General features: G+C 41.1%; 2 protein-coding genes and 1 long non-coding RNA gene across 4 annotated transcripts in view; 2 read left to right on the plus strand and 1 right to left on the minus strand.

Moving 5' to 3' along the window:
* Window positions 1-12,230, minus strand: part of STS (steroid sulfatase) — a 102,039-nt gene extending 89,809 nt beyond the window's left edge. Inside the window, exons 1-2 of one of the 2 annotated variants that reach the window (XM_082220103.1) lie at window positions 11,778-12,230; window positions 1,270-1,365 (exon numbers count right to left, since the gene is read on the minus strand). The gene's annotated coding sequence lies outside the window, so the exon portion shown is untranslated. Of the gene's footprint in view, window positions 1-1,269; window positions 1,366-2,644; window positions 2,734-11,777 lie in introns of those variants that run through there. The other variant, XM_082220102.1, reaches the window with a different exon arrangement.
* LOC309530934 lies at window positions 2,752-6,232 on the plus strand. Its single transcript, XR_014218968.1, has 2 exons — window positions 2,752-2,881; window positions 5,686-6,232. It is a non-coding gene; the product is annotated as an uncharacterized lncRNA (long non-coding RNA).
* Window positions 12,231-14,849: 2,619 nt separating the features above from the next.
* Window positions 14,850-22,782, plus strand: part of PUDP (pseudouridine 5'-phosphatase) — a 64,003-nt gene continuing 56,070 nt past the window's right edge. Inside the window, exon 1 of the mRNA XM_082220161.1 lies at window positions 14,850-15,010. Within this exon, the coding sequence (XP_082076287.1) occupies window positions 14,926-15,010 (85 nt within the window). The 5' untranslated portion in view covers window positions 14,850-14,925. The remainder of the gene's footprint in view (window positions 15,011-22,782) is intronic.

Raw genomic sequence — 22,782 nt, forward strand, 5'->3', positions numbered from 1 at the left:
TTCAAGCTGGGCAGCATTGAGGCTGGGCATCCAGGCCCTTGCGGTGATCCGGCTCAGGGGCGGGGGATTGATGCCCCCCTTGCGCCAACTCCCAGCCGTGTCATGCCCACCCAGCCAATCTATGCTGGCATGGGGCATAGCCAGGAGGGCTTCCCTCTCTTGCCTCCTCACCAAATCTCCCAAGCCACCCACCCTCTTTTTAAGCTTTGGTATGACACAACCTTGCTATGGAAAAATGTCAGCTACCTTATTGGTGGGAGTGGGTAGGAATTTTTCGCCTACCTAGCAATCGTCACAACTTTGTAAGGTTAGGCATTGGGTAAGCCTTTGTTTAAGGGAGGGGAGGTTGTAGCCTCTGCCCGCACCTCCTCAATAAGGGTATCCTATTATCGAGGATCTGGGTGTGTGGATCTTGTCCAAAGCCCGGACATGGGCTAGGGCCATGCCACGACCCCAACGGGAACCCCTCGGGGTGCCCCTTTGATGTAAGTCTTAGGGCTCACCCTTCTGGATGTTTACCCTTAGTTCAATTCCCTGCAGATGGGCAGGAGTCAAGATATACCCTGGCTTCACCCAATGCCGAAGCCACACCACTCACATCTGTAACCAATAAAGTTGTGGCCTGTGTTATTAATCAATAGTGCAGGTCACAGGACCTTGGCACGCAATCTTATCGTATTGTTGGATGGAGAGAAAGGAGGTGCCTTTGGTACACCTCTAGGAAGTAACTTCTATCCAGACACTGAGAAAGCTGTATCACTATCCCCCTCACTTTTGATGTCAGGTGAATATTTTCTAAAGGCCTCCAGTGACAAATTTAACACACCAGTAGATTTATATGGTGATTCTTCAAGCACCTGGGCCCACTCCGCTTAGGGTAGGCATCAATTGAAATGTGCCTGGAAACAAATTCAGATCTTTGAGCACTATTGCAATATGTTCAAAGCAATGATTCCTCCCTGTTCTACCCTGGCTGCCACATTCTGGACCAGGTGTGTAGAAGCTTTGAAGGCAGACTCACAGAAAGCATGTTGTTGTATTCTAACCTAGAGTTACTAAGGCATTGATGACTATTTTCTTTTCCCAGAAGAGGACACAGCTGGTGAATCAACAAAAGCTGATTAAAATCACACCTGGTCACGGATGCCACCTGAACAACATGGAGCAGGGTCCAGAAGCACTCACAAACTACAAAACCCAATCCTTAAAGGGAGGAGCAAAACCCATCCAGAAGTGAAAACAAAAATCCAGAACTGTTGAACTACTTACCAATGCCTCTGTCTTGTTTGGGTTATGCTTCAGTTTATTTTCTCACCCAGTTCATTACTGACTCCAAATACCTGCTCAGAATGTCAGCTGCTATGCCTGGATTAGATGAAAAAGATTAACAGAGCATGGTGTTATTAGCATACTGATGACACTTCAGAATGCCACACATTTCCCCAAGCAGTTTCATATAGATGCTAAATAGCTTTGGAGACAAGATGGGAAATTGTGGCATTCCATATACCAATATACCATATACCAATTGCCATGGGGTATAGGAGAAGTTTCTGAGATGATAATTTGAAAACTTCCCAACAGATGGATCTACTGGAATGTACTCAGTGCTTTTCTTCTAGACATTTTTCTATGGGTTTTTATTATTATTAATGTACAATTTAAAATAATAAACAAAACAAAAATCTAGAGATACTATTTATTATCCCAAACCTGATTTTTCACAAGGTGAAGTCTTTTACTATAATTACTCTTATTTAATTTTAGATAACTGTCCACAAATACAATTATCTAGGTGGCCTACAAAAGGATGGATCCATGATGTTTCATGGAACTTGTTCCCAAACTGTATCTGATTTGATCTGATCTAGGATTTGCAAGTTACCTGTAGGATTAGAACTAAGTGAAAGCAGGAAAAAAATAGTTTGTAAACATAAAAGCAGGGATGAATTGTATCATACATTTTTGCTTTGTAGACATTTTATGCTTGTCTATTCAAAGGTGAGTACAACAGAGTTCCATAGGACTTATTCTTAGACAATTAAGTATAAGAATAAAGCTGTAATCAATAACAAAATGCAATGTTTGCACAAATTCTATAAGCCATATTTTTTATACCAGTGGCTTTGGTTAGGAATGATAGTGAAGGCTGGTGCTTCTAGAGACTGAGAGAAGTGGTCCCCCCCACCCCCTGCTAAGCATTAGGACCACTAGTCAAAAAAGGAAGCTTACTCTCAGTGGCCTATACTTGCCTCAGTTTAGCTGAGCCCTCTCTTTGAATTCTCACAATACTCATTGTTGCCTTGTCTGCTTAATTTTTGTCTCAGACTTTGATTCTAAGGTTCTGAACAGGTTCTGACACACATGGCTTTTTCACTCATGGAACTAGTGTTATGGAATGTGTTCCCTGCTGAAATATGGGGGATCCCATTTGTAGTTGTACTCTAACAGCTTTTGAAGATGTATCTGTTTACACATGCATTTCGTGATCTCACAACCCAGGTCTCCTGTTTTAATTACAGTGTTGTTTTAATGAGTCTACATTACACAGGACTTAGGATGGCCCTGAGGAAATGAAAGACAGGTTGTGCTACATCTGCGCCCCTCCCTTTGTCCCGAGCGCCAACAGATTTGGAAATCTTACATAAGACTCCAGTACAGAAAGCTGAAAATTCTCCCAGTTTATTCAGAAGCTGAGATGCGCTACAACTCCCATTGAGCCACCTGTGTCCAGTAGGAGTAAATATGGCAAAAGCTTAGATTCCACCGTAATCTCCAGACTTGTTGTCTTTTTCTGTGGAGAGACATCACTTGCACCTACAGGATAGTCACATAAATTTGCTTTTGAGCATGAAGCTAAGAACTTTCATGGAAATTTCAGGTATGGGAAAATACTGTCAGCTGGATGCTGAGGGCTATGGATAAAGGGAATAATGCTTTATCTTGAAAGTTCCTGTGTTCACCTTGACAGCTGTATCCTACTTTTGCTTATGTGCTCGAGTACTTATGGTGACTTTATTCAGAGCCTTAAGGTAGGATTGTCAAGCTTTTCTTCTTTTATAGAGACTTCGTGAATTTAAGAAGAGCATGTTGGGCAAAAATTCAGCTAGTGTAAGATTTGTTGCACCTACAAGTTGCACCTGTTGAATTTGTGTCATGCAGCAATTAACCTTGGCCAGAAAGGCATTTGAAATAATCCAAACAGGGAGCATTTCTCCAATGATTTTAACCTCATGAATTGTACCAGATTACATGTGTTTTCCCCTCACGTTAGTGAGTGACAAGAGAAGTCACACATTGAAATTTTACCTTCTGTTCAATTCTTCTTTGGGAAAATTTCCAATGATAAGTACATTTTAAAGCAAAATATTGTTGTTTTTATTTTATAAAAGCCCTTTATAATGCAGGCTAAAAAGCTATTCAAAAAAGCACATACTTTCTGCATGTATGGGCAAGAATTCCACCACTGCAGGCTGAATGATCTCTTGCTTTTCTCTCCCTGTACACTTTTCTGGGAGTTCTCCCACCCACCCAGACCCCAGCCAATTGGGGGGGCATGCAGGGGGAGCCCCACTGCAAAAGTGGAATCTTTGAGCAGGGCTTCTATGGATGGGAATTATTTTGTGAATCCTGCCCATAGAAATTCACATTGTGGAATGTACAGTTAATTGTGTATACTGTCTTGACCTGCTGGGAACTGCAAGATTGATTGACTATTTACAGTAACTTCCATACCATCTAATAAATTAAAATAGCTCTAAGCAGTATATAGAAAATTGAAGGGACAACAGAGAACTGAAACAAAATATTACAAAAATATGTGGTTACATATAAAATGGTTACATTAATACAGTAGTATCTTGGATCCTGAACGCTCTGGAACTCGGACGTTTTGGCTCCCAAACACCGCAAACTCAGAAGTGATTGTTCCGGTTTGCAAATGTTCTTTTGTAACCCAAATGTCTGATGGGGCTTCCACAGCTTCTGATTGGCTGCAGGACCTTCCTGCAGCCAATCAGAAGCCACAATTTGGTTTTGGAAGTTGAACAGACTTCCGGAACGGATTCCGTTCGACTTCCAAGGTACGACTGTACAAAGTTACTAAATGTCTATAAATATCAATTCATTATCTTCTGATGCACCCTCCCTCTCAGCCTGCAGGTTGTCACCCAGGGTCCAACATACCCTTGGGTCACTCACAAAAGTCTCACAAGAAGAATAGTTCATGAGAACAGTGGCTATCACCTTAGGCTCTCACTCTAGACTTGTTTTTTATGGGCAGGCCCAAGGTGGATGGTACTTCCTTAGGTTGCACACTCCACACCCAGTTCCAGGTACAACAGGCTTGTTGAATTTCCCAGCGAGCCAAAGGATGGGAAGAGGGTCCTCTTCCACTCACAGTGAAGGAGTTTAAGGGAGGTCCAGAGACATGGAGGGTGAGGGAGCTGCTCCAGTGACCTGCAACACCTATGCTATGTTTGTCTTTCTGCTGGAGAACATGCAACAGCACACTTGCAGCAAGTGCAAGCTGGTTGTCTTGCTGGAAGAGAAGGTACAGCAACTTGAGGCCTGCCTAGTCACACTTGGAGCTACAGGACAACATGCAGCGTTTCTCAAGAGCTGAGCTGACTGTGATGGAACAACACCACAGATGGGGTGCCCCCTAGGCAGGAGGAGGAAGATTGCAAGAGACTAACCTCACTGGAGGAATGTGATGCACAGAAGGACAGTCATGAGCCACACTTTATCTTTGGAGCTGCAAAATCACTTCCATATCCTAGCTCCTCTGGCCCAGAATCAGTGTCCAAGATGAGAGCATGGAAGATAAAACTGTCCAGCTCCTTTGTTATTTTTGCTACTGCTTGGAGGTCTAATGTTACCTTTATATTACTGAACTATCTCTGTATGTTGTTATGCGTGTGGCTATTATGTTCTAGTCTTACTATTGCTCTTTTGTAAGCCATTTTGAGCACCGTTCTTTGGTGTAAAGATGGCATACAGATAAAACAATTAGTAACCTTCCTAGCTAAACATAACCATCTGCTTATATTCTCAGTTAATCAATAATAACATACAACTTACATTTTTGTTGTGCTTTATACTGGGCCTGCCTGTAGTGTTTTGTACCACAGTTAATCATAGCCCACGGTGAGTTTATTATTGGATGGTATTTTAAATATATGGAGGCAGTGGAGAAATAGTATCGAACATAATAAGCAATACATAACGGTAGCTATAATAGCCTTCCACATTTGGTGGCAGCGTTAGTGGGATAATAAAGGGGATTGTTCACATCACATAACATTACTAGTTGAAAGAAATAAAGAAAGGAGGCAAAGAAATGGGTTTCTTGCTTTCCCCCCAAAGCTACCTATCTGACACAGAACTGCAGAGTTGGAAGCAATGCCAAGAGTCATCTAGTCCAACCCTCTGCAGTGCAGGATACTCATCTGCTCAAGGCTGATCAGGATTCCTGAACTTAGTCCTTATGGATACCAGATATAAAAACAAAATGAAGAAACACAGAGTCACATAAAACCTCCCCACAGCTTCATTTATGACTGATTCACAGAAATAATGACCCCATTCGGGATCATATAGAATCACAGCAAGACACATAGAATCATAGCAAGGTAATAGTACACAGTTGGCAACATGGTTTCATAAAGTGTTTCTGTACTGCAGTGTCACCATACCATGGCATAATCACCTTTGGGGGAAAGTGCAAGTGGTGTCATAAAACCATGAGTAAGTAAGGAGAAGCTGATGATATGCCTCATGGAGCAGCCTCTGATGGACTGTGTTGCACCTAGCCACTTTCATGATGGTTGCACATGTGGAAGGAAGCATCAGATCCACAAGACTGAACTGGGTTGTTTCCAATATGAGTTTAATAATCCATGAAGATTTTGGCCTGTTGCTCTGAACCCATCTTTACAACACGTAGCCTTTTCCAATGGCTGTCATATTCATATTGTTTATTGTCATATCCAATTGTTAATTCAAACTTAATTCTATTGTGTTTTATGTTCGCTTAGTACGGTATGTGAATCTGGTCTGGAACCATAATAAATTTCATTTCATTTCATATTTACAACACGGTTGCAAGATTACCAAAACTGGTTTGAGAGAAGAAGAAAAAGGCTAGTAAATATGGCTGAGTTGGAAACTGAACATGTGAAATGATGAAATAATCATAGACCTTTCACCATCATCATCATTTCTTTATATGCCACCCATCTGACTGGGTTGCCCCTGCCACTCTAGTAAGCATCCAAATAATTAAAACATCAAACACAGTAAATCATCAAACATTAAAAACTTCCCTATACAGGGATGCCTTCAGATGTCTTTTATCTCCTTGGCTTCTGATGGGAGGGCGTTCCACAGGGTGGTTGCAACTACTGAGAAGGCCCTCAGAACTGGACTTCAGTGCCTGGGCTAAATGATGGGGGTGAAGACATTCCTTCAGGTATACAAGGCCAAAGCCATTTATGGCTTCAAAGGTCAACACCAACACTTTTAATTGTGTTCAGAAACGTACTGGGAGTCAATGTAGATCTTTTAGGACCAGTGTTATATGGTCCTGGCAGCAGCTGAACTCTTCCTGGCAGGGGGTTGGACTCGATGGCCCTTGTGGTCTCTTCCAACTCTATGATTCTATGATTCTATGAATTCAAAACAAACCATCAGCATGACAATTTGGTCATTGTGTTGGGCAGGAGACAGAGAGTTCCTGTGCTTCCACAGCCAATGACTGAAGACAATATGAAACATAGATTGCTGCTTCTGGCAGATCTATTCATTTTTAATATATATATATATATATATATATATTCCCACAATCAAACATTATCTTCACATACATTAATAAGCAAATGCAATAAAAATAAAAAATAAGACATTTACATACCATATTAAATCCATATTTTGGGATTCCTCCAATCCCTTGATTTCCCTCCATTCCCTTCCTCAGCTCTTTTGTGTTATTTTATGTTATACATGTCTATAATTTTCTTACCTTTAAATATTTCAAAAATCAAACATTGTACTTAGTATTACAAGTGATTTTAAAAAGCCTGCTACTGTGTTAACTTCTTTACAATGCTTTTGTAAATATGCAATAAACATTCCCCATTCTATTTTATATTTGCTGTCCTCTTGATTTCTTAGTCTTCCAGTTAATTTGGCCATTTCAGCATATTCCATTAATTTACGTTGCCAATCTTCCTTAGTTGGGACTTGTTCTTTTTTCCATTGTTGGGCTATCAATGTCCATGTGGATGTTGCTGCATACATAAATAAAGCTTTATATTCTTTTGGTATATCTGTTCCAATTATACCTATTAAAATGCTTCTGGTTTTTTAACAAAGGTTATTTTAAACATTTTTTTCAATTCGTTATAAATCATTTCCGAAAAGCCTTTTATGACCTTACATTGCCACTACATATGGTAAAATGTACCTTCTACCTCTTTACACTTCCAACATCTTTTGTTTTGTACATTATTGATAGTTTAGCCGGTGTTAAATACCATCTATACATCATTTTCATATAGTTCTCCTTAAGTGCCGTACATGCTGTGAATACTATATCATTTCTCCATAATCTGCCTGTCAACTGTATATTGTGTCCCACATCTTTTGCCCACTTTATCATTACACATTTGACATCTTCATCCTTTGTCTCCCATTCCAACAGTATATTATACATTTTTGATAATAATTTATAATCACTTTCTATTATTTCCCTCTGAAATTTTGAGATTTCATATGCAAATCCTTTCTTTTTATCATTTTTAAATGTTTCACGTAATTGAAAATATTGTAACCAATCTGTTACCTCTTCTTTTATTTCATTATATTGTTTTAATTTTAATTTATTATCCATTTCCATTAACAGCTCTCTATATGTTCCTCAGTTGGGTTTCATATTTACATTTTCCAATGCTATTGCTTCCAGTGGCGAAAGCCACAATGGGGTTTTTTGTTCTAGTAGATATTTATATTTTCCCCAAACTTTAAAGATTGTCTTTCTTATTATATGATTCTGGAAGCTTCTGTGTACCTCGGCCTTCTGATACCACAGATATGCATGCCATCCAAATCTATTGTCATGTCCTTCTAAATCTAGTAAATCTACATTCTTCAATGTTATCCAATCCCGTACCCAGCACAGACAAGAGGCTTCATAGTATAGTTTTATATCTGGTAGAGAGAAGCCTCCTCTTTCTTTAAGATCCGTTAATAACTTTTATTTTATTATTGGCTTCTTGCCTCTCTAGATAAATCTTGAAATGTCTCTCTGCCAATCCTTAAAACAATTCGTTACTTATTACTGGGATTGATTGAAATAAAGATAACATTGTAGGCAATACATTCATCTTAATCTGGCAGATGTATTCAAACTACCTTTACTCTGGTAAACAGTTTTGAATTGTGACAAAACCCTAAAAAAAATCTTTTTAACCAAAGTCAACAGCTGGACAAAACAATTGTGCATTTTAAATTATAGGAGGTGATGCCTCTTCTCAAACTACTTCTCTGTAAAAAACAATGTCTACCTCCTACCTAAAATGAACCACCAAGATTTTACTGCTGCTGCTGTTGACAGATCATATGCATCAGTAACAATTTCTGACAAGGAAATATCTTTAACGACAGTATGAGAGACATAGATTTGATGTGTAAAACATTCTCCAGCATGGATAGACAGTAACTGGGAAAGCATGATGTTTTTGTTGGTTTTATAGCTTCTGAAGGAATAGGATGTCTGCCAGAAAACGTCTGGTAACACTGATAGAAGAGCCTGTTTTTAGGTTTGAAATTTCCTTTTCAAAATATCTCATTTTCCTACTTTCTAAGCAGTTCACAATATAAGAAAGGATAATCATAATACAGGAAGTTGGCCTCGGGATGTTGGTCTTCCTGCTTCATTAGAACATATATCAATATTAATGTTGAACATCTTGCTATTTAATTCATCTTTTTAAAATTACATTAAGCTAATTTGTTTCTGCTCCAGACAAGGGCAAAGTTGTTAGGCTAAAATGTTCCACTGAAAACTATTATGTTAGAATGTGAAAGAAAGCTGTCAAATATAGTTGTTAAACACAACACTAATTTGTTACAGCTTCTGGTAAGGACTGGTTTAAATGGCATGTCTAACAATTATGAAATAATTATACAACAAATCATTATTGTAGCAGCTCTGGGTATGAGAGAGATAGCTACATCATGATATTGATGATAAATTCATCAATCATATTTGATGCTTAAACATATTATTTTATATTTCACATTAAGTGCTTGGTTAACTGTGATCACTTTTAACAAGGGGCAATATTCAATTAATAATCTTAATGACCATGGTAGTTAGCCATCAGCATTTGCAACATCAGCAGAGCCTATGTCGTGCACAATAGTAATTTGTTGAAGTATGAGCACTTGGTAAAGAGAATGTCCAGCTTGTGTTGGAAGCCTCTAGTCTCAGACATTTGTCTTCCTTAAGGAGCTTTGGATCTGCTCCAAAGAGGAAACTACCACTTGATATGCCATAATTCTAGGCTTGTTCACATGTTACACTGAACACAGATCCAAACTGCCTCTGCACACCCAAAAACCTGTGTTAGCCCATCAGTACATACAGAAGTTCTTGAAAGTTTGTCCACCTTTGGCTTCTCAACATGCACTCAGTTCTCACCTTTGGCTCCTAGAAGCTGTCGGCATGTGACAGCAACCACACCCTGGGAATGGCTTTGACTGGATAGCCAATGGGTCTCAAACTCTCGGTGAGTTAAGAACTTCCTCTTGCATGTGAAGACAGTAGAAGACTAACAGTGCCTCCAAAAGTCAAGAAGGCGGTTGATGCATGTGCTGTAAAGGGAAATGAAGGGCAGATGGGGCTTGTAAACCTGGGAAGGTAGCCCAGGAAACGGAAAACTCTGATTCTAAGCCTCCATTGCCTTGTGGCTATAGTCTTTCGTGAGAATGGCTTTGGGAGTAAACTCAAGGAAAAATTTGTACCCACTGCCTTGTGGGACATACTTGGAAGAAGAAAAAGCAAAGGAGTAAACCCTACACAAGGGTGGAGTCCCTAAGATGGTTGGGTGGTGTCTTGTATGCCTCTTTCTGGCAACTCCTTCAGCCAACCTGGTGCCAAATGTAATGTCTGTAATTGTCATCTGGGCAGTCCAGGAGCTCCATACAGCAAAAGCAACATGGGAGCCAGCAGTTATGACTTATGGGTCTCTGCAGCCATGGTGGGTGCTGTGATTCTACAGCGGTTTGACTTTGCCCCCAGAAGCACACTCCATTTGTCTTTTGAGACAGATGGATGCCAACATGTATTTTGTGTTCTCGTTTTGTATTTTTGTGTTGCGATCATCATCATCATCATCATCATCATCATAATCAAAATCATTATCTTATAGAGGACCTCTTCCAAAATAAGTCTGCATCTCTGCTCCATTAAATAGTGTAAGATGACGCTGTTCCCTTAAGTCACCTTCACCCTGTGTCATCTTCATTGTCTTTATCATCTGTTAGACAGATGCACGTTCAGCGCATGTCGTACTGCAGAGATAGCTCCCATCACCCCGATCATTGACTATGCTGGTCAATTGACCATGCTGGTCAAGTTGAGTCCAACCACTAGTGAGACCATGTTGTGTACCCATGTCCTATTGTGATGAAACCACAGCTATGGGAATTTCTAGGGAATGTCTCTCTAGTAGGGTCTACCAAGAATAGTATCTTAGAATCTTTAGAAGGCTTATTCAGACTGTAATTTTAACTAGGCGTATGGCCTCATTGGGCATAGTAGGAACACATAATATTGTACTGCAAGACATTTTTATTTAGCTAAATTCATAGACATGGAAGATTATGTTATTCCTGGTGTTGTTTTTCCTCTCCTTGTCCTCTGATTTAATTATCTGCCTTGATTATTTTGAATTTATTAGAAGCTTTTTTTTGGAAGATTTTTTTTGAAAAAAAGAAAAATCTTCCATTTCTTTCAAAACTGCCTGGCTGGTGGGGTTTTTTTTGGCCATTAAAAGGTGGTATCTAAATGCCAAGTAGGGTTTCAATCCTCTTACTGCAGGAAAATGCCACTCAACACAGTGGGACTTACTTCCAAGTAAACATGCATAGGATCGGGTTGCACATTACATGTTGAAAGCTGATGACATAAAACTTAAATGCTTTAAAGCAAGATACTTCTAAAGCATTGCACATATGGGGCAAAATATAAATGAGTTTCCAGATGTGACCTGCCAATAGAGAATAAATACAAGATTATATTTCTGTAGCTCATGTCCATCTATCTCACTGAGCACACAACAGGTAAAGGGGTATGGCTCATTAGCTATAGCTCATTAGATGTTATTCTACTTCTCTCCCTACACTGAATGTTCCCACAACTGTTATTGAAACAGGTCATGCCTCATTATATCCTAAGGAAAAGTTTTCTGTATTCGTGCCATGCTATCAAGTTGTAGGCAGTGCTCCGATAAAAGCTAGATGACATATTCAGGATTGCTTGGACATAAAAGAATTTTCTAGCAATAACCTCCAGGTCTGGGGCTCATTTGCTGGGCAGCTGCATTTACTTCACCCTGAGGGCTGTTTTCTGTGAAAGCAGCAAATACTAAACATGCTTTCAGTGGTGCCATCAAGGGAAGACCTGGGTAGGAGATGTCCTGGGCCTCACTCAGCAGAATGAGGAGGGCCCCAAAACAAAGCATTTTGAAGAACAAAAAAGTAATATACATTACCACTTAGAGACTCCCCTATCCTACTCCCTGCCCAGTAAGACCATTAAGTCCAGAATCTGAAATGACAGAACAGCACATGGCACACTTTGAAGCTTCATTGATGTAATTATCTTACCTCTTCTGTGAAAACAGCCCCACACAGCCAACCTGAACTAGTGGAAACCAATTTAATCTCCCCTTCTCTCTCTATGGCAAGCCATGCCCATACTCAAAGCAATGACTGGCATTCTTCCAGAGGAAAACAAACACATTTTAAAACATTTCCCTCTGAAAAAGGGAAGCAAGAAGAATACAGTGGTTAAAGTCCACAGTCCAATTTGACTGTTCCACAAATGAAGCTAGTAGTTACCTATAAATGTTACTACTATGCAACAGCAGGCACTCGTGATTTTTTGTTTCCTGGAGGCAGCAATTGCCCATAAATATGTTCCTTGTTCTCTGGATCAAAGCCAAGATCCAAAACATATAATTATTATGTAGCAAACACTCAATAAGATATTTTGGTGAGGGAGAGGGTGCTACATTATAACCTATTATATTCCATTTCTATTTAACAGAATGATGCAGAAAGGAGTTGTTTCCCCAAGCAATTTTATAAAGAAGACACCTTCTAAAAGGACCAGCTGCATGTAGAAAATTCATTCACATCCATTTAATTTTCTACGTGCATCGTTTTCAGCCACTCCTTTGCTACATTCATGCCATACATTCAAAGCACCATGATACCACATAAAGTCTTGATAGAAATACATCTGGGAGCTGTTGTTTGTCAAGGATGCTGAGAGTTGTTAGGAGACCCTAAAAGACCTGCAATTCCCAGAGTGGTTTAACCATCAATCCCTCTTCATAGTAAATTGTGGGACTTGTAGTTCTGGGAGGGCAACAGTGTTACGATATAGAAGCAATGCGGCCGCGAGCTGCTGGATTGAAAGCAAAACATAAATGGGAATGTTGGGACTGTTCCGTGGGAAACAGAGGGACAGTCTATTCACAGTGTGAAGCACCGGAATTAGCTCAGAGTGTAATATGAGCTGTACAGGAAGTACAGGAGGAGTTTGTCTCTCGGCTGCAGGAGTTTGAAGAGAGCAGACGTGTTTTCTGTAACGCTGCAAAGACAGAAATAAAGGCATGTAAATACGTTTCTGTCTATCTCTTTCCCCTGCCTGGGGGGGGATAGGAAAGTGTGGTGTGTTCTTCTCACACTGAGGAGGATCGCCGATCGCGACCTCTGCCTGGATCCTGCCGGAGAATGCAGACAGGGAGGTCAACCGGTGATTCAAGCTGGGTGCCTGGAGAGTGGCCAGTTTCTCCTGATAATGGCTTGAATCCCAACAAACAGGAGGTCTCCTAAAAACCCTCATCACTCCTAACAAACTAGAGTTCATATATTTTTTTGGGGGGAAGCTATGGCTAAATGGTATCATAGTGCTTTAAATGCACTCATGAGTTCCACCCAAGGAGCTCATGACTTCCGCCCATTTTATTATCACAATGTAATCACAATTATCACAGTAACTAGGGGTTGCCAGTGAGGCACCTGCAGGCACTCAAATACCCACAGAAGTCTTCCCTGCTTCTTGAGGGGCCCTCTCCCACCACTAAAATCAGACTTGAAACAAACATTTCATTGGAGTCAGAATAGGTTGCAGTGTGTCCTTGGTTGTAGTGGGGTGTGGTGTTCATCATGGCAGTTTCTTCAGTATGCAATGGTGCCCCAAGGGCCCCAAAAGCTGCTCAATCCACCACACAATGTGCCTCTCAAAATAAAAGACCATCCTTCTGTAAAGACAGATGTGGTGCTGGGTGTGGGTGTGTACACAAATCCAAGGTTTAAGTTCCTGATCAGCTCTAAAACTCACTGGGTAGCTTAAGAGTTCATTCGGAAAGGAGCATCACTGAAGAGACTTACTGATGAGGTCTTTTAGGACTGCAGCCTTACAGTTCATTTCACAATCTTTCAACCTATCTCAGTATTTAGCTGTTGTGTGGATAAATGAAACACCCCTTTATAAATGCCTTGAATTACTTGGGGGCAAAGATGGGATTCAGACGATAGTGAGGTAATGAAATGGAGCATCTGCAGGGGTGGGTGGGGGGAGCTGCTGGCTGTGTGTGTGAAATTAGGCAACTTTATTTTTGAGCAGATTGCACGTTTGCTCCTAAGGACATATCCCTGTGTTCAACTCAGTTCCTGAGAAGTGTATTTAGGACTGCAACCTTGGAAGTCTTTTATCATTAATTTCTGACATGCAACATTGAAATCCTAAGCTTGCTGACCTGGGTTTTACTGCTAAACTGACATGTATAGGATTGCACTGTTAGGTAGCAACTCTGCACCCAAAGAAAAGCACATAGTTCAAACCACATTAGCACTCCTGGTTAGAGAGCTCCACCTGCCCACACTTAAGCAGCCGCGGCTCTCACCCTTTGCATACTACTACTTTTGGAACACGCAGCCTTCACGCTGACCTGAAAACACCCCGAAGTTAAACGCCATTGTGCCTTAGCGCTGCGTTCCCAAATTCATTTACTTGGGATTAAAACCTGTGGGACCTAAAACCCCGTTTACTAATTCCCTGTATCCATGCCCTAGCGTCGACCTGTTAGCGTCGACCTCCTTGGGCTGCTTCTGGTTTATACGACGCAACTCCATTTCAGGCGTGCATTACGCATTTGTGCATTGTGTGTCCATGACGAAGCCCCCCTTTCCCCCTCCTCCAGCGCAGCATTTATTCATCTATCCCCCTCCCCCGCAGCCTCGCCTCCCAAAGGCGCGTTTGCAGCAGCGGCCGCCGAAATGCTAATAGTCCCCATCCTGTGCGCACGCGCGCAGCGAAACCGGACGCCCTTCCAGTTCCTCCCCATCTTGAAATTGCCACCGCGACGCTTAAGCTCCTCGTCTCGGAAAAAGCCGACCCGCCGGGCAGCGCAGGCACGCATGCGCAGCAAGCCGGCAAACCACCGCTCGGCGTTCACTTATCCCCCGCTCCCTCCCCACAATCTGCGGGATGCGAGTGGAACCGCCAGAGGCGCACGCGCACTTCAGAGCCTCTCCGGCCGCCCATCTCCTCGCCGCAGCGCTCCGCCCCCTTTCCCTGGCACTGTCTTTTATCGCTCTGCTGTTGGCGGGGGTCGCTGTTGCAGCGCTATGGCCTCGCCCGCTTGCCCTCCTCCTCCGACGTCGCCTCAGCCCGTCACTCACCTCATCTTTGACATGGACGGTCTCCTCCTGGGTGTGTAGCGCGCCGCCCTCCGCTCCCTTTCCCCCTCCACTCTTGCTGCCGGGTATAGTAACTGGGACTTAAGCAGTGCGCGCTTCCTCTCGCCGCCGCGGGGCTTGTGGAGAGCTCGGGCGCGTGGCTTTCGGGCTGCCCTCGGCGGCGGGGTCACGGAGCAAAAGTGCAAAGAAGGGCGGCGATATCCCTCCTCATGTGGTGCTTCAGTTCCCCACCCCGCACCCACTTCCCATTTCTTAGGCGCTGGTCTGAAAATGCAGATGAGTAGTGTGTGGACATGCTCCCTCCCCCCCCCCCAGCGCGCGTGCCCAAGTCCAGGAATTTTAATGCATTCGCCCAGGCTGTCGTCGTCCCACTGCATTTATTTACGGGCTGTGCAAATGCCTCTTGTGCGCGCGCCTATCTAGAGCGTGACTTCCGCAAACAGGAAATCAAAGGAAGGGCAGGTTTTGGAGAACGGTGCTGACAGGGGTGTGTGTGTGGATGGGGATCGCGATAACCCGGTTTGGTCACTTGGGGTGCTTCTTGCATGGTGTTTTTTTTTTTATGGGATTCGGTCACGTATCCACAAAAGCAGCTTGCACGATTGAACTGGAATGAAAGGGAGCTGCTCTCTCTTTCCTGCTCCTCGCCTCCCTCTCCAAATCGATCTTTTTATAGCAAAGAAAGGTGATGGGGGTGGGTGGGGAGGGTGCTACCAGTGATTCATGAAGCAGTGTCCTCTCACCTCCCTGCAGACCCTCAGAATGGAGGCTCAACAAAGAGCTGATTTAACGCAAGGTTTGACAAATTCATAAATGCATGATAAACTGGATCCGGAAAGGTGCCACATAGTACTTGTTCTGCATTTATAAGAAATCGGCCTTTTAGTGTGTCGGCTCTCACACTTTGGAATTCACTTCCTATTGACATCAGGCAGCTACCTTCACTATAATCTTTTCAGCACCTGCTAAAACATTATTGTTTATATAGACCTACTCATAAATGTAGATTGTTGACAAGTGTTTTAATTTGTTTTTAGCTTATTTTCTTTTCTTTATTTTTTAATGTTTTAAACGCTTTTTATTGATAATTTTATTCCTTTTGTAAACTCTTTTTGAGGTTTTTTAAACAATCTAGCAGCATCTAAATTTTATGAAATAAAATAATAAATAAATGAGTCATCTGGAGGCGACTTTAGACTTTAAATATGGTAGTTTTAGTTCTGCTGAAACGAACAGGACTTTTGATAGCAATTACGTGTCTAGGATTGCAATTCTAAAGGGATACTGTAATCGTATACTGTATTCACTTGTTCACATAAGGTTGTGAAGTAGGCAGCAATGGCAGCTTGTTTCCTATTATTTGATTATAGAGTTGTAAACAGAAGGATAGTCTTGCATTTGTTTGGTATTGATCACAATGAGAGCGCTTGCTTGAAAAATTTGCAGTTGCGATTAAATGGCCTTCAGTGTTGTTGTTGTTGTTTAGTCGTTTAGTCGTGTCCGACTCTTCGTGACCCCATGGACCAGAGCACGCCAGGCACTTCTGTCCTCCACTGCCTCCCGCAGTTTGATCAAACTCATGCTAGTAGCTTCAAGAACACCATCCAACCATCTCATTCTCTGTCGTCCCCTTCTCCTTGTGCCCTCCATCTTTCCCAACATCAGGGTCTTTTCCAGGGAGTCCTCTCTTCTCATGAGGTGGCCAAAGTATTGGAGCCTCAGCTTCACGATCTGTCCTTCCAGTGAGCACTCAGGGCTGATTTCCTTCAGAATGGAGAGGTTTGATCTTCTTGCAGTCCATGGGACTCTCAAGAGTCTCCTCCAGCACCATAATTCAAAAGCATCAATTCTTCGGCGATCAGCCTTCTTTATGGTCCAGCTCTCACTTCCATACATCACTACTGGGAAAACCATGGCTTTTACTATACGGACCTTTGTTGGCAAGGTGATGTCTCTGCTTTTTAAGATGTTGTCTAGGTTTGCCATCGCCTTTCTCCCAAGGAGCAGGCGTCTTCAGTATTGCAATGCTAACCAAGGCATTGGTTCACATTGGGAATAGAATATTAGTGTAATTGTTTGCTGGATGGGACTCCTGTAGTAAGTATGTTGTGCCCATAGAATACAGTGAAAACAAGTTTCTCCCCATAAATACTTAACATGGAAATATTAGCAAGGCTGTTTGCGGAAGATAGAAATTTTGTATGGCCGATACTTGTCAGTATGGTATTAACAGGTTATTTAATTAGGTAATTTATTGACCCGCTCTGCCTTAAAATCTCAAAGTGGGGAAGCAGCAGTATTGCAACAAAGGAAAATTTATTGTACTTGATCATTCATAATTACTACAAGATTTTTACACATTGCATCTGGTTTGAAGGCTGCAGCACATGGTTTACAGATATGGCTTAAAGTTCTCTAAAGTGGTAAATTATAGGGCTAATTCTTGCTGTCCTTTGAAAGACCAGCTGCATTTGGAGCCGGTTTTCCCTTTTGTACATTCTACAATGTATGTTTGTTTTGTGCTTGAGGATATCTCCTCAAGTCCAAATAAAAAGCCTTGGGTAATCCCATGTTGGGTATATAATTACTAGTGATTTGTGAGTACTATTGAAAGACACACATAAATTAATTGGATTGTAATGGGAAACAGTTTTTATTAATTGAATTAAATAGGCACAATATAATTACACAATATTTGCCCAAACAATTTAGGCCATTGATGGAGCTCTTGCCCCTGTGGCCTGGCGGTCCCACCAAAAATGGCCTCCAGGGGCTGGCACAGAGCTGAGCTGCTCCTGTTGACAAGCCTGCTAACATTCTGTGAGCATATGACAGCCACCCAGCAATGCTACCTGTCTGACATTTTCCCCACTATCAAAGCAACAACAGGTCAGCTAGCTGTCCTAACTTCTTCTATATGCCACAAGTGATACTTCCTGCCTTTTAATCAGCTCCCTGGCTCTTCATCCACCACCAGCACATCTGCCAAGTTGTGATGAATTATTAGGCAACCAAATGCAACTGAATCCTCCTTGGCCCTGGGAAAGGTGAAAAATGTGATGTGTCCAGTGCTAATTAGCTGGTTGATTTTTTTAAAAAAATCCTTCCAGGTTCCAAATGATATGTCATCTTCATTGCCAGAGATACAAACACAAGGTGGGTGCAAAACTTAAGACAGTAGAAGCAAACAAACAACTTGAAATCTCCCCCTCCTCCTCAGATTTTAATAGCAAAAAGGAGAGTGTCTGTTATTGCCAGACTCTTGCTATAATATAATAATACTCAGTTAAAGTTGTACAAAAAGTGTAGTACTGTACCACCTAAGAATGTCCACAAAATTGACAGCATTGGACCTCAAATATTGCCCCCTCCCCTGCAAAAGTCTTAAAGGTTAATGTATAATGCCCAAGCCATTCAGCTTCCAGGGGAGAGGCTTCTTCTCATCCCCTGTATCTCAAGCAATCCCATACCACATGGTCAACTGTTCCTTCCAACTCACAGATGTCACAAGAAAAGTGTCAATCTATCCGACATTGAATAAATTACTCCAAAAATGTACAGTGCCATGCCAAAATCCTAAACAGGCCCACTTGTTTCATCTTTAGCTGCTGGTTAAATATCCGGAAAACTCCCCAAAGAAAATTACCTCTCACTTGTGAGATCTGCTTTCCATAATTTTTGATCATCACTCATCCGCTTGACCCAACATTTTACTTTCAGAGAGGACAAAGGCAACACAGTGTCAAGTCTTTATACCCCAAAGTGTCCTTGGCTGTCTGATCTGCTATCTCATTACTAGCAAATGCTACGTGAGTTAGAATTTAACAGAAGTTTAACAGACTCAAAGACCCATTAACTGTAATTTTGAATTTGGCAAACATATTTCCTTTCCCAGATTGCACTTGCATCCCGTACTCCTATTCTCAATCGCCAACAACCAAGACAAGGTGTGGCTTAAGCCCAGTGCCCTACTGGGTCTCACATCCTTAGATTACCAAAAAGCCAACTTTTTCTTTGAAAGGTAATATTGTGTTTCAGAATCTCTCCACCCCCCAAAAAGTCACAAATTATATTTCATAACTACCACCCTCACCATTGCTATTGAAACTCAATTGGATAGTCGAATCCTAAACATTGGGACATAGAAAAGCTATGCTCACCTGTGCATGCTATGGATTCCAGGACCCATCTGTATATGTTAAACACCATTCATCCAACCGGGAAAAAACATTCTTTATGGTTATTCTTGGACCCTACTTGTCTACAATGACTTTTGACCTCTCAAGTCACAACTCAAATCAAAAGCACCCATTCCCACACATAAAGCAAACAACCAGGCATCTAAAGAGCAATCTGATTTTGCACCGCATTATATCACACCTATACCACAGTCTTTGTATGAATAGCATTAAGTTTCCACAGTAAGGACCCTGAGGCAGATACATGTGCCTGACAGCAGTACTCCTTAATAGATATAATAAATGCACACTAGAACATCAATAGTGTTTTCCTATCCACCATCATGTACTACCTAAACAGCTCTTCATTGGATTCGGTAACACTTTACATCTGTTTATTGTATACAAAATACGCTGCTTCCAAGTGTGTGTTTGTGTATATATATGAGACTTAGAAATTTGTAACTTGAGACTGTATGTATCTGTTTTCCAAAAAAGATTCAATGTAATCTCCCTAGAATGTAATCTCCCTAGAAAGCACCATACCCACAGTTTTGTGCAGATAAAATTAGAATCCCACAACCCTCCCAATTTCTCCTAACTTACTTAAATCTTCAATTTAATTTCCTCTTGGTCACTTTATCCATCTTGCTATGAACACATTCCTATTGAGTGTGTATGCAGACATTTGTGCATTCTAGCAGCCACCAGCACCTCAGTTTTCTCTACATTCGCTTTATGCAGTTTCTTATCCTCAGTAATCAAAGCTAAAATACTGGATAACATTCAGTTTCCTTATCTGCCTGTAAAGCAACACAATTGGTGTATCTATAAAGAGGTTTCCACAAACTTGCCTCCAGCTATATTGTTTAGCCTTCTTGAGAACACTTTTAACTATAGCTGTTTGTCATTGGTATTCCATTAAAACTTCCCCTCCAACATATGCCTGACCTTTTAGAAGGCTGCTTTGTGCTCCTTACTGCATTAATCTGTCCACCATGGAATTGTATTCCAGTTACTTCTCCTATTCAGGAGTAGCCTGAAAAGCTGCTTCTAGTATACCTTGTACCAGCGTTTTCAGAAATCTGCTCAGGACCATGAAACTCAACTCAAGACCCAATAGTGCCTGGTTATTTATGCCTAAATGGTTCTGAACCAGCCTTTTTAAAAATCCACAGAGAAACCATGTCTATGCCAATCCTGGATCCCAAACAATGATCATTATTCATATTGTTTTCTTCCATAACTTCCCAAACACACTGAGCCACAATAAACCTTGACACTTTCCTGCTCATTCATTGTATGAATTAACACAGGCTTCTTCAACCTCAGCCCTCCAGATGTTTTGAAACTACAATTCCGATCATCCCTGACCACTGGTCCTGCTAGCTAGGGATCATGGGAGTTGTAGGCCAAAAACATCTGGAGGGCCGAGGTTGAGGAAGCCTGAATTAACACATAGGTTAGGTTGAAATAGTGTTCTGTCTTCCTTTTGTTTGGGTGGTTCTTTGTTTGAGGAACTAATTCACTAGTTTTTCCATTTTTATTTACCAAAAATACATTATAAACATAATTAAACCAATATTTATGATGGAGAAATGAGAGTGTTCATAACTGGGGTTAGAATATACCACATGATTCCAAATACACAGACAAAATGTTATGCTGTGATAATGACTTAAATATATACCCAAGCAGGTACCGAATAACATATGAATTATTTCAGCCTCTGTTTTGAGTTCTTTGACAACTTCAACCAAATATTTATTTGTAAGTAGGTAAGATAAGGATTTGATGTTTCTGCAAAATGCGGCACATCCTGGACACTGCCAGTGTTGTGAAAACTTGTTTTATCCAGTTGTTCGGATGTTATAGAGAGCTGATTTCTAGTGAATCTTATATTGGTGCAAGTGTTGCAGCATATTCTTCCATAAAGAATGTACATTTAATGAAAATATTTGCATACATTAATTAAACAATATGTTCAGTGGTTAAAAACAACAACCCCATTGTTTAAATCCACTGTTGAAGAGAGTGCTATATTGTCAGAGAATGAGATATGCTTTTCACAGATGTTTCCCTTGTGGTTGTGGGAGTGCAGTTTGGATACATGAGTTATTTAATTTCCTAATATCACTTAATCTTTCTTACTGAATTATGCAGACCCAGTGCTTCTCAACTATGATGCTGATTGAACAGTCCATGTTTTCCATCTTCTCAGTAGCTGGTGTTTGCTTCCCTTTCCCTTCTCTTCAAGCTCAGTCTGCTAGGGGTTCCATAACTGTTTGGCATTTGGTTGCTCTCTGTATTTAAGCTAGCACCTCTCTTTTTCATTCAAACTGATTTCTGATCTTTCCATACTTTTGGAATTATTTTCCAGACTTGGTGCTGCTCTGTGTTTACATGGGCTTCTTTTCGTTATAGGGTTTTCTTCCTGAATACCCTGGATAAATATTACAGTTCTTATTCTTTGGATACAGGAGGAAAATGTTGTGACCACATTCAAATCAGGAAAAGCCAGATCTCTCTCTCTCTCTCTCCCTCCCTCCCTCCCTTGGATGAGGCACACTACCCCTAAGATATCGGATTGCACCCTTCTCATTATAAGCAATAAGAAGGAACACTGGATTAAATGATTAAAAACCCTTAAACTTTTAGAGCTAAGAAAACATGCTAAATCAGCTTCCCACTTTTTGTAAGATTATTAGTGTTTTATTACTAGTGGAAACCTGAATAGTTCTATAATTGCAGAACAAGTCTATCTGAATTCTAATATGCTGTTTTAAAATTCTGTTCAAAGTCTAATTTCTATAATGCATATGCAACAAGATTTAGCTAGGCAGCTTAAAAGCAGAGCACACTTTACTGTGTAGCACAACGCCAGGGGAGTAGGAATAACTGAATTAAAATTTTGATGTACTGCTGAATAATTTTAAAGAAGAGAAGCTGATCTTTATGTATGTGTGGGCAGGGGAGAAGGGGCGGAAGAAGAAAGGCAAACATTCCGATTCTTAGTAAATACTTGTAGCATAGGTGGTAAGTTACATTTACAAGAGCAGCCCCCCAACAGAGGAAAAAATTGTTAGGCTGTACTACAATTAAATTTAACAGCATATCTGTATGTTCACTTTTACTCTGTGGGCTGGCTGGATAAAATGGAATCCCAAGTAAGTGCTGGAGCTTTCCAAAGCTTGCAGCAACATATTTTTGTATAGCACTTGGGGTTTATAGAATCTCTGGCTAATCTAGACATTTGAATGGGTCTGTGAAACTGACATTGAAGATTTGGATAGAAGGTAGTATGATGAAATTAGCACTTGCTATATGTGTCTGGCTGCACAGACCAACATAATGATGCACAGCAACTGTTCTTCAAAATCTAAATGAAGTGAATGGAAATCTAAATTTCATTTTTTTAATGTTATGAAACATGCTGTCGTTCAATCCCATGACAAATTGGAGGGAATAGTTCTGTCAGTGGTATCAGTGTCAAGCGTCTAGTGGTGAGTAAGTACTAATTACATTTGTTTAGCTATAAACCTCAGCAAAATAGGAAGCAAAATAAACAAACCGGAGTTGAGTCTCAAATTTAGGTCTTAATTTCCTG

This window comes from Podarcis vaucheri (assembly GCF_965113315.1).
Source record: "Podarcis vaucheri genome assembly, chromosome: 4".
NCBI lineage: Eukaryota > Metazoa > Chordata > Lepidosauria > Squamata > Lacertidae > Podarcis > Podarcis vaucheri.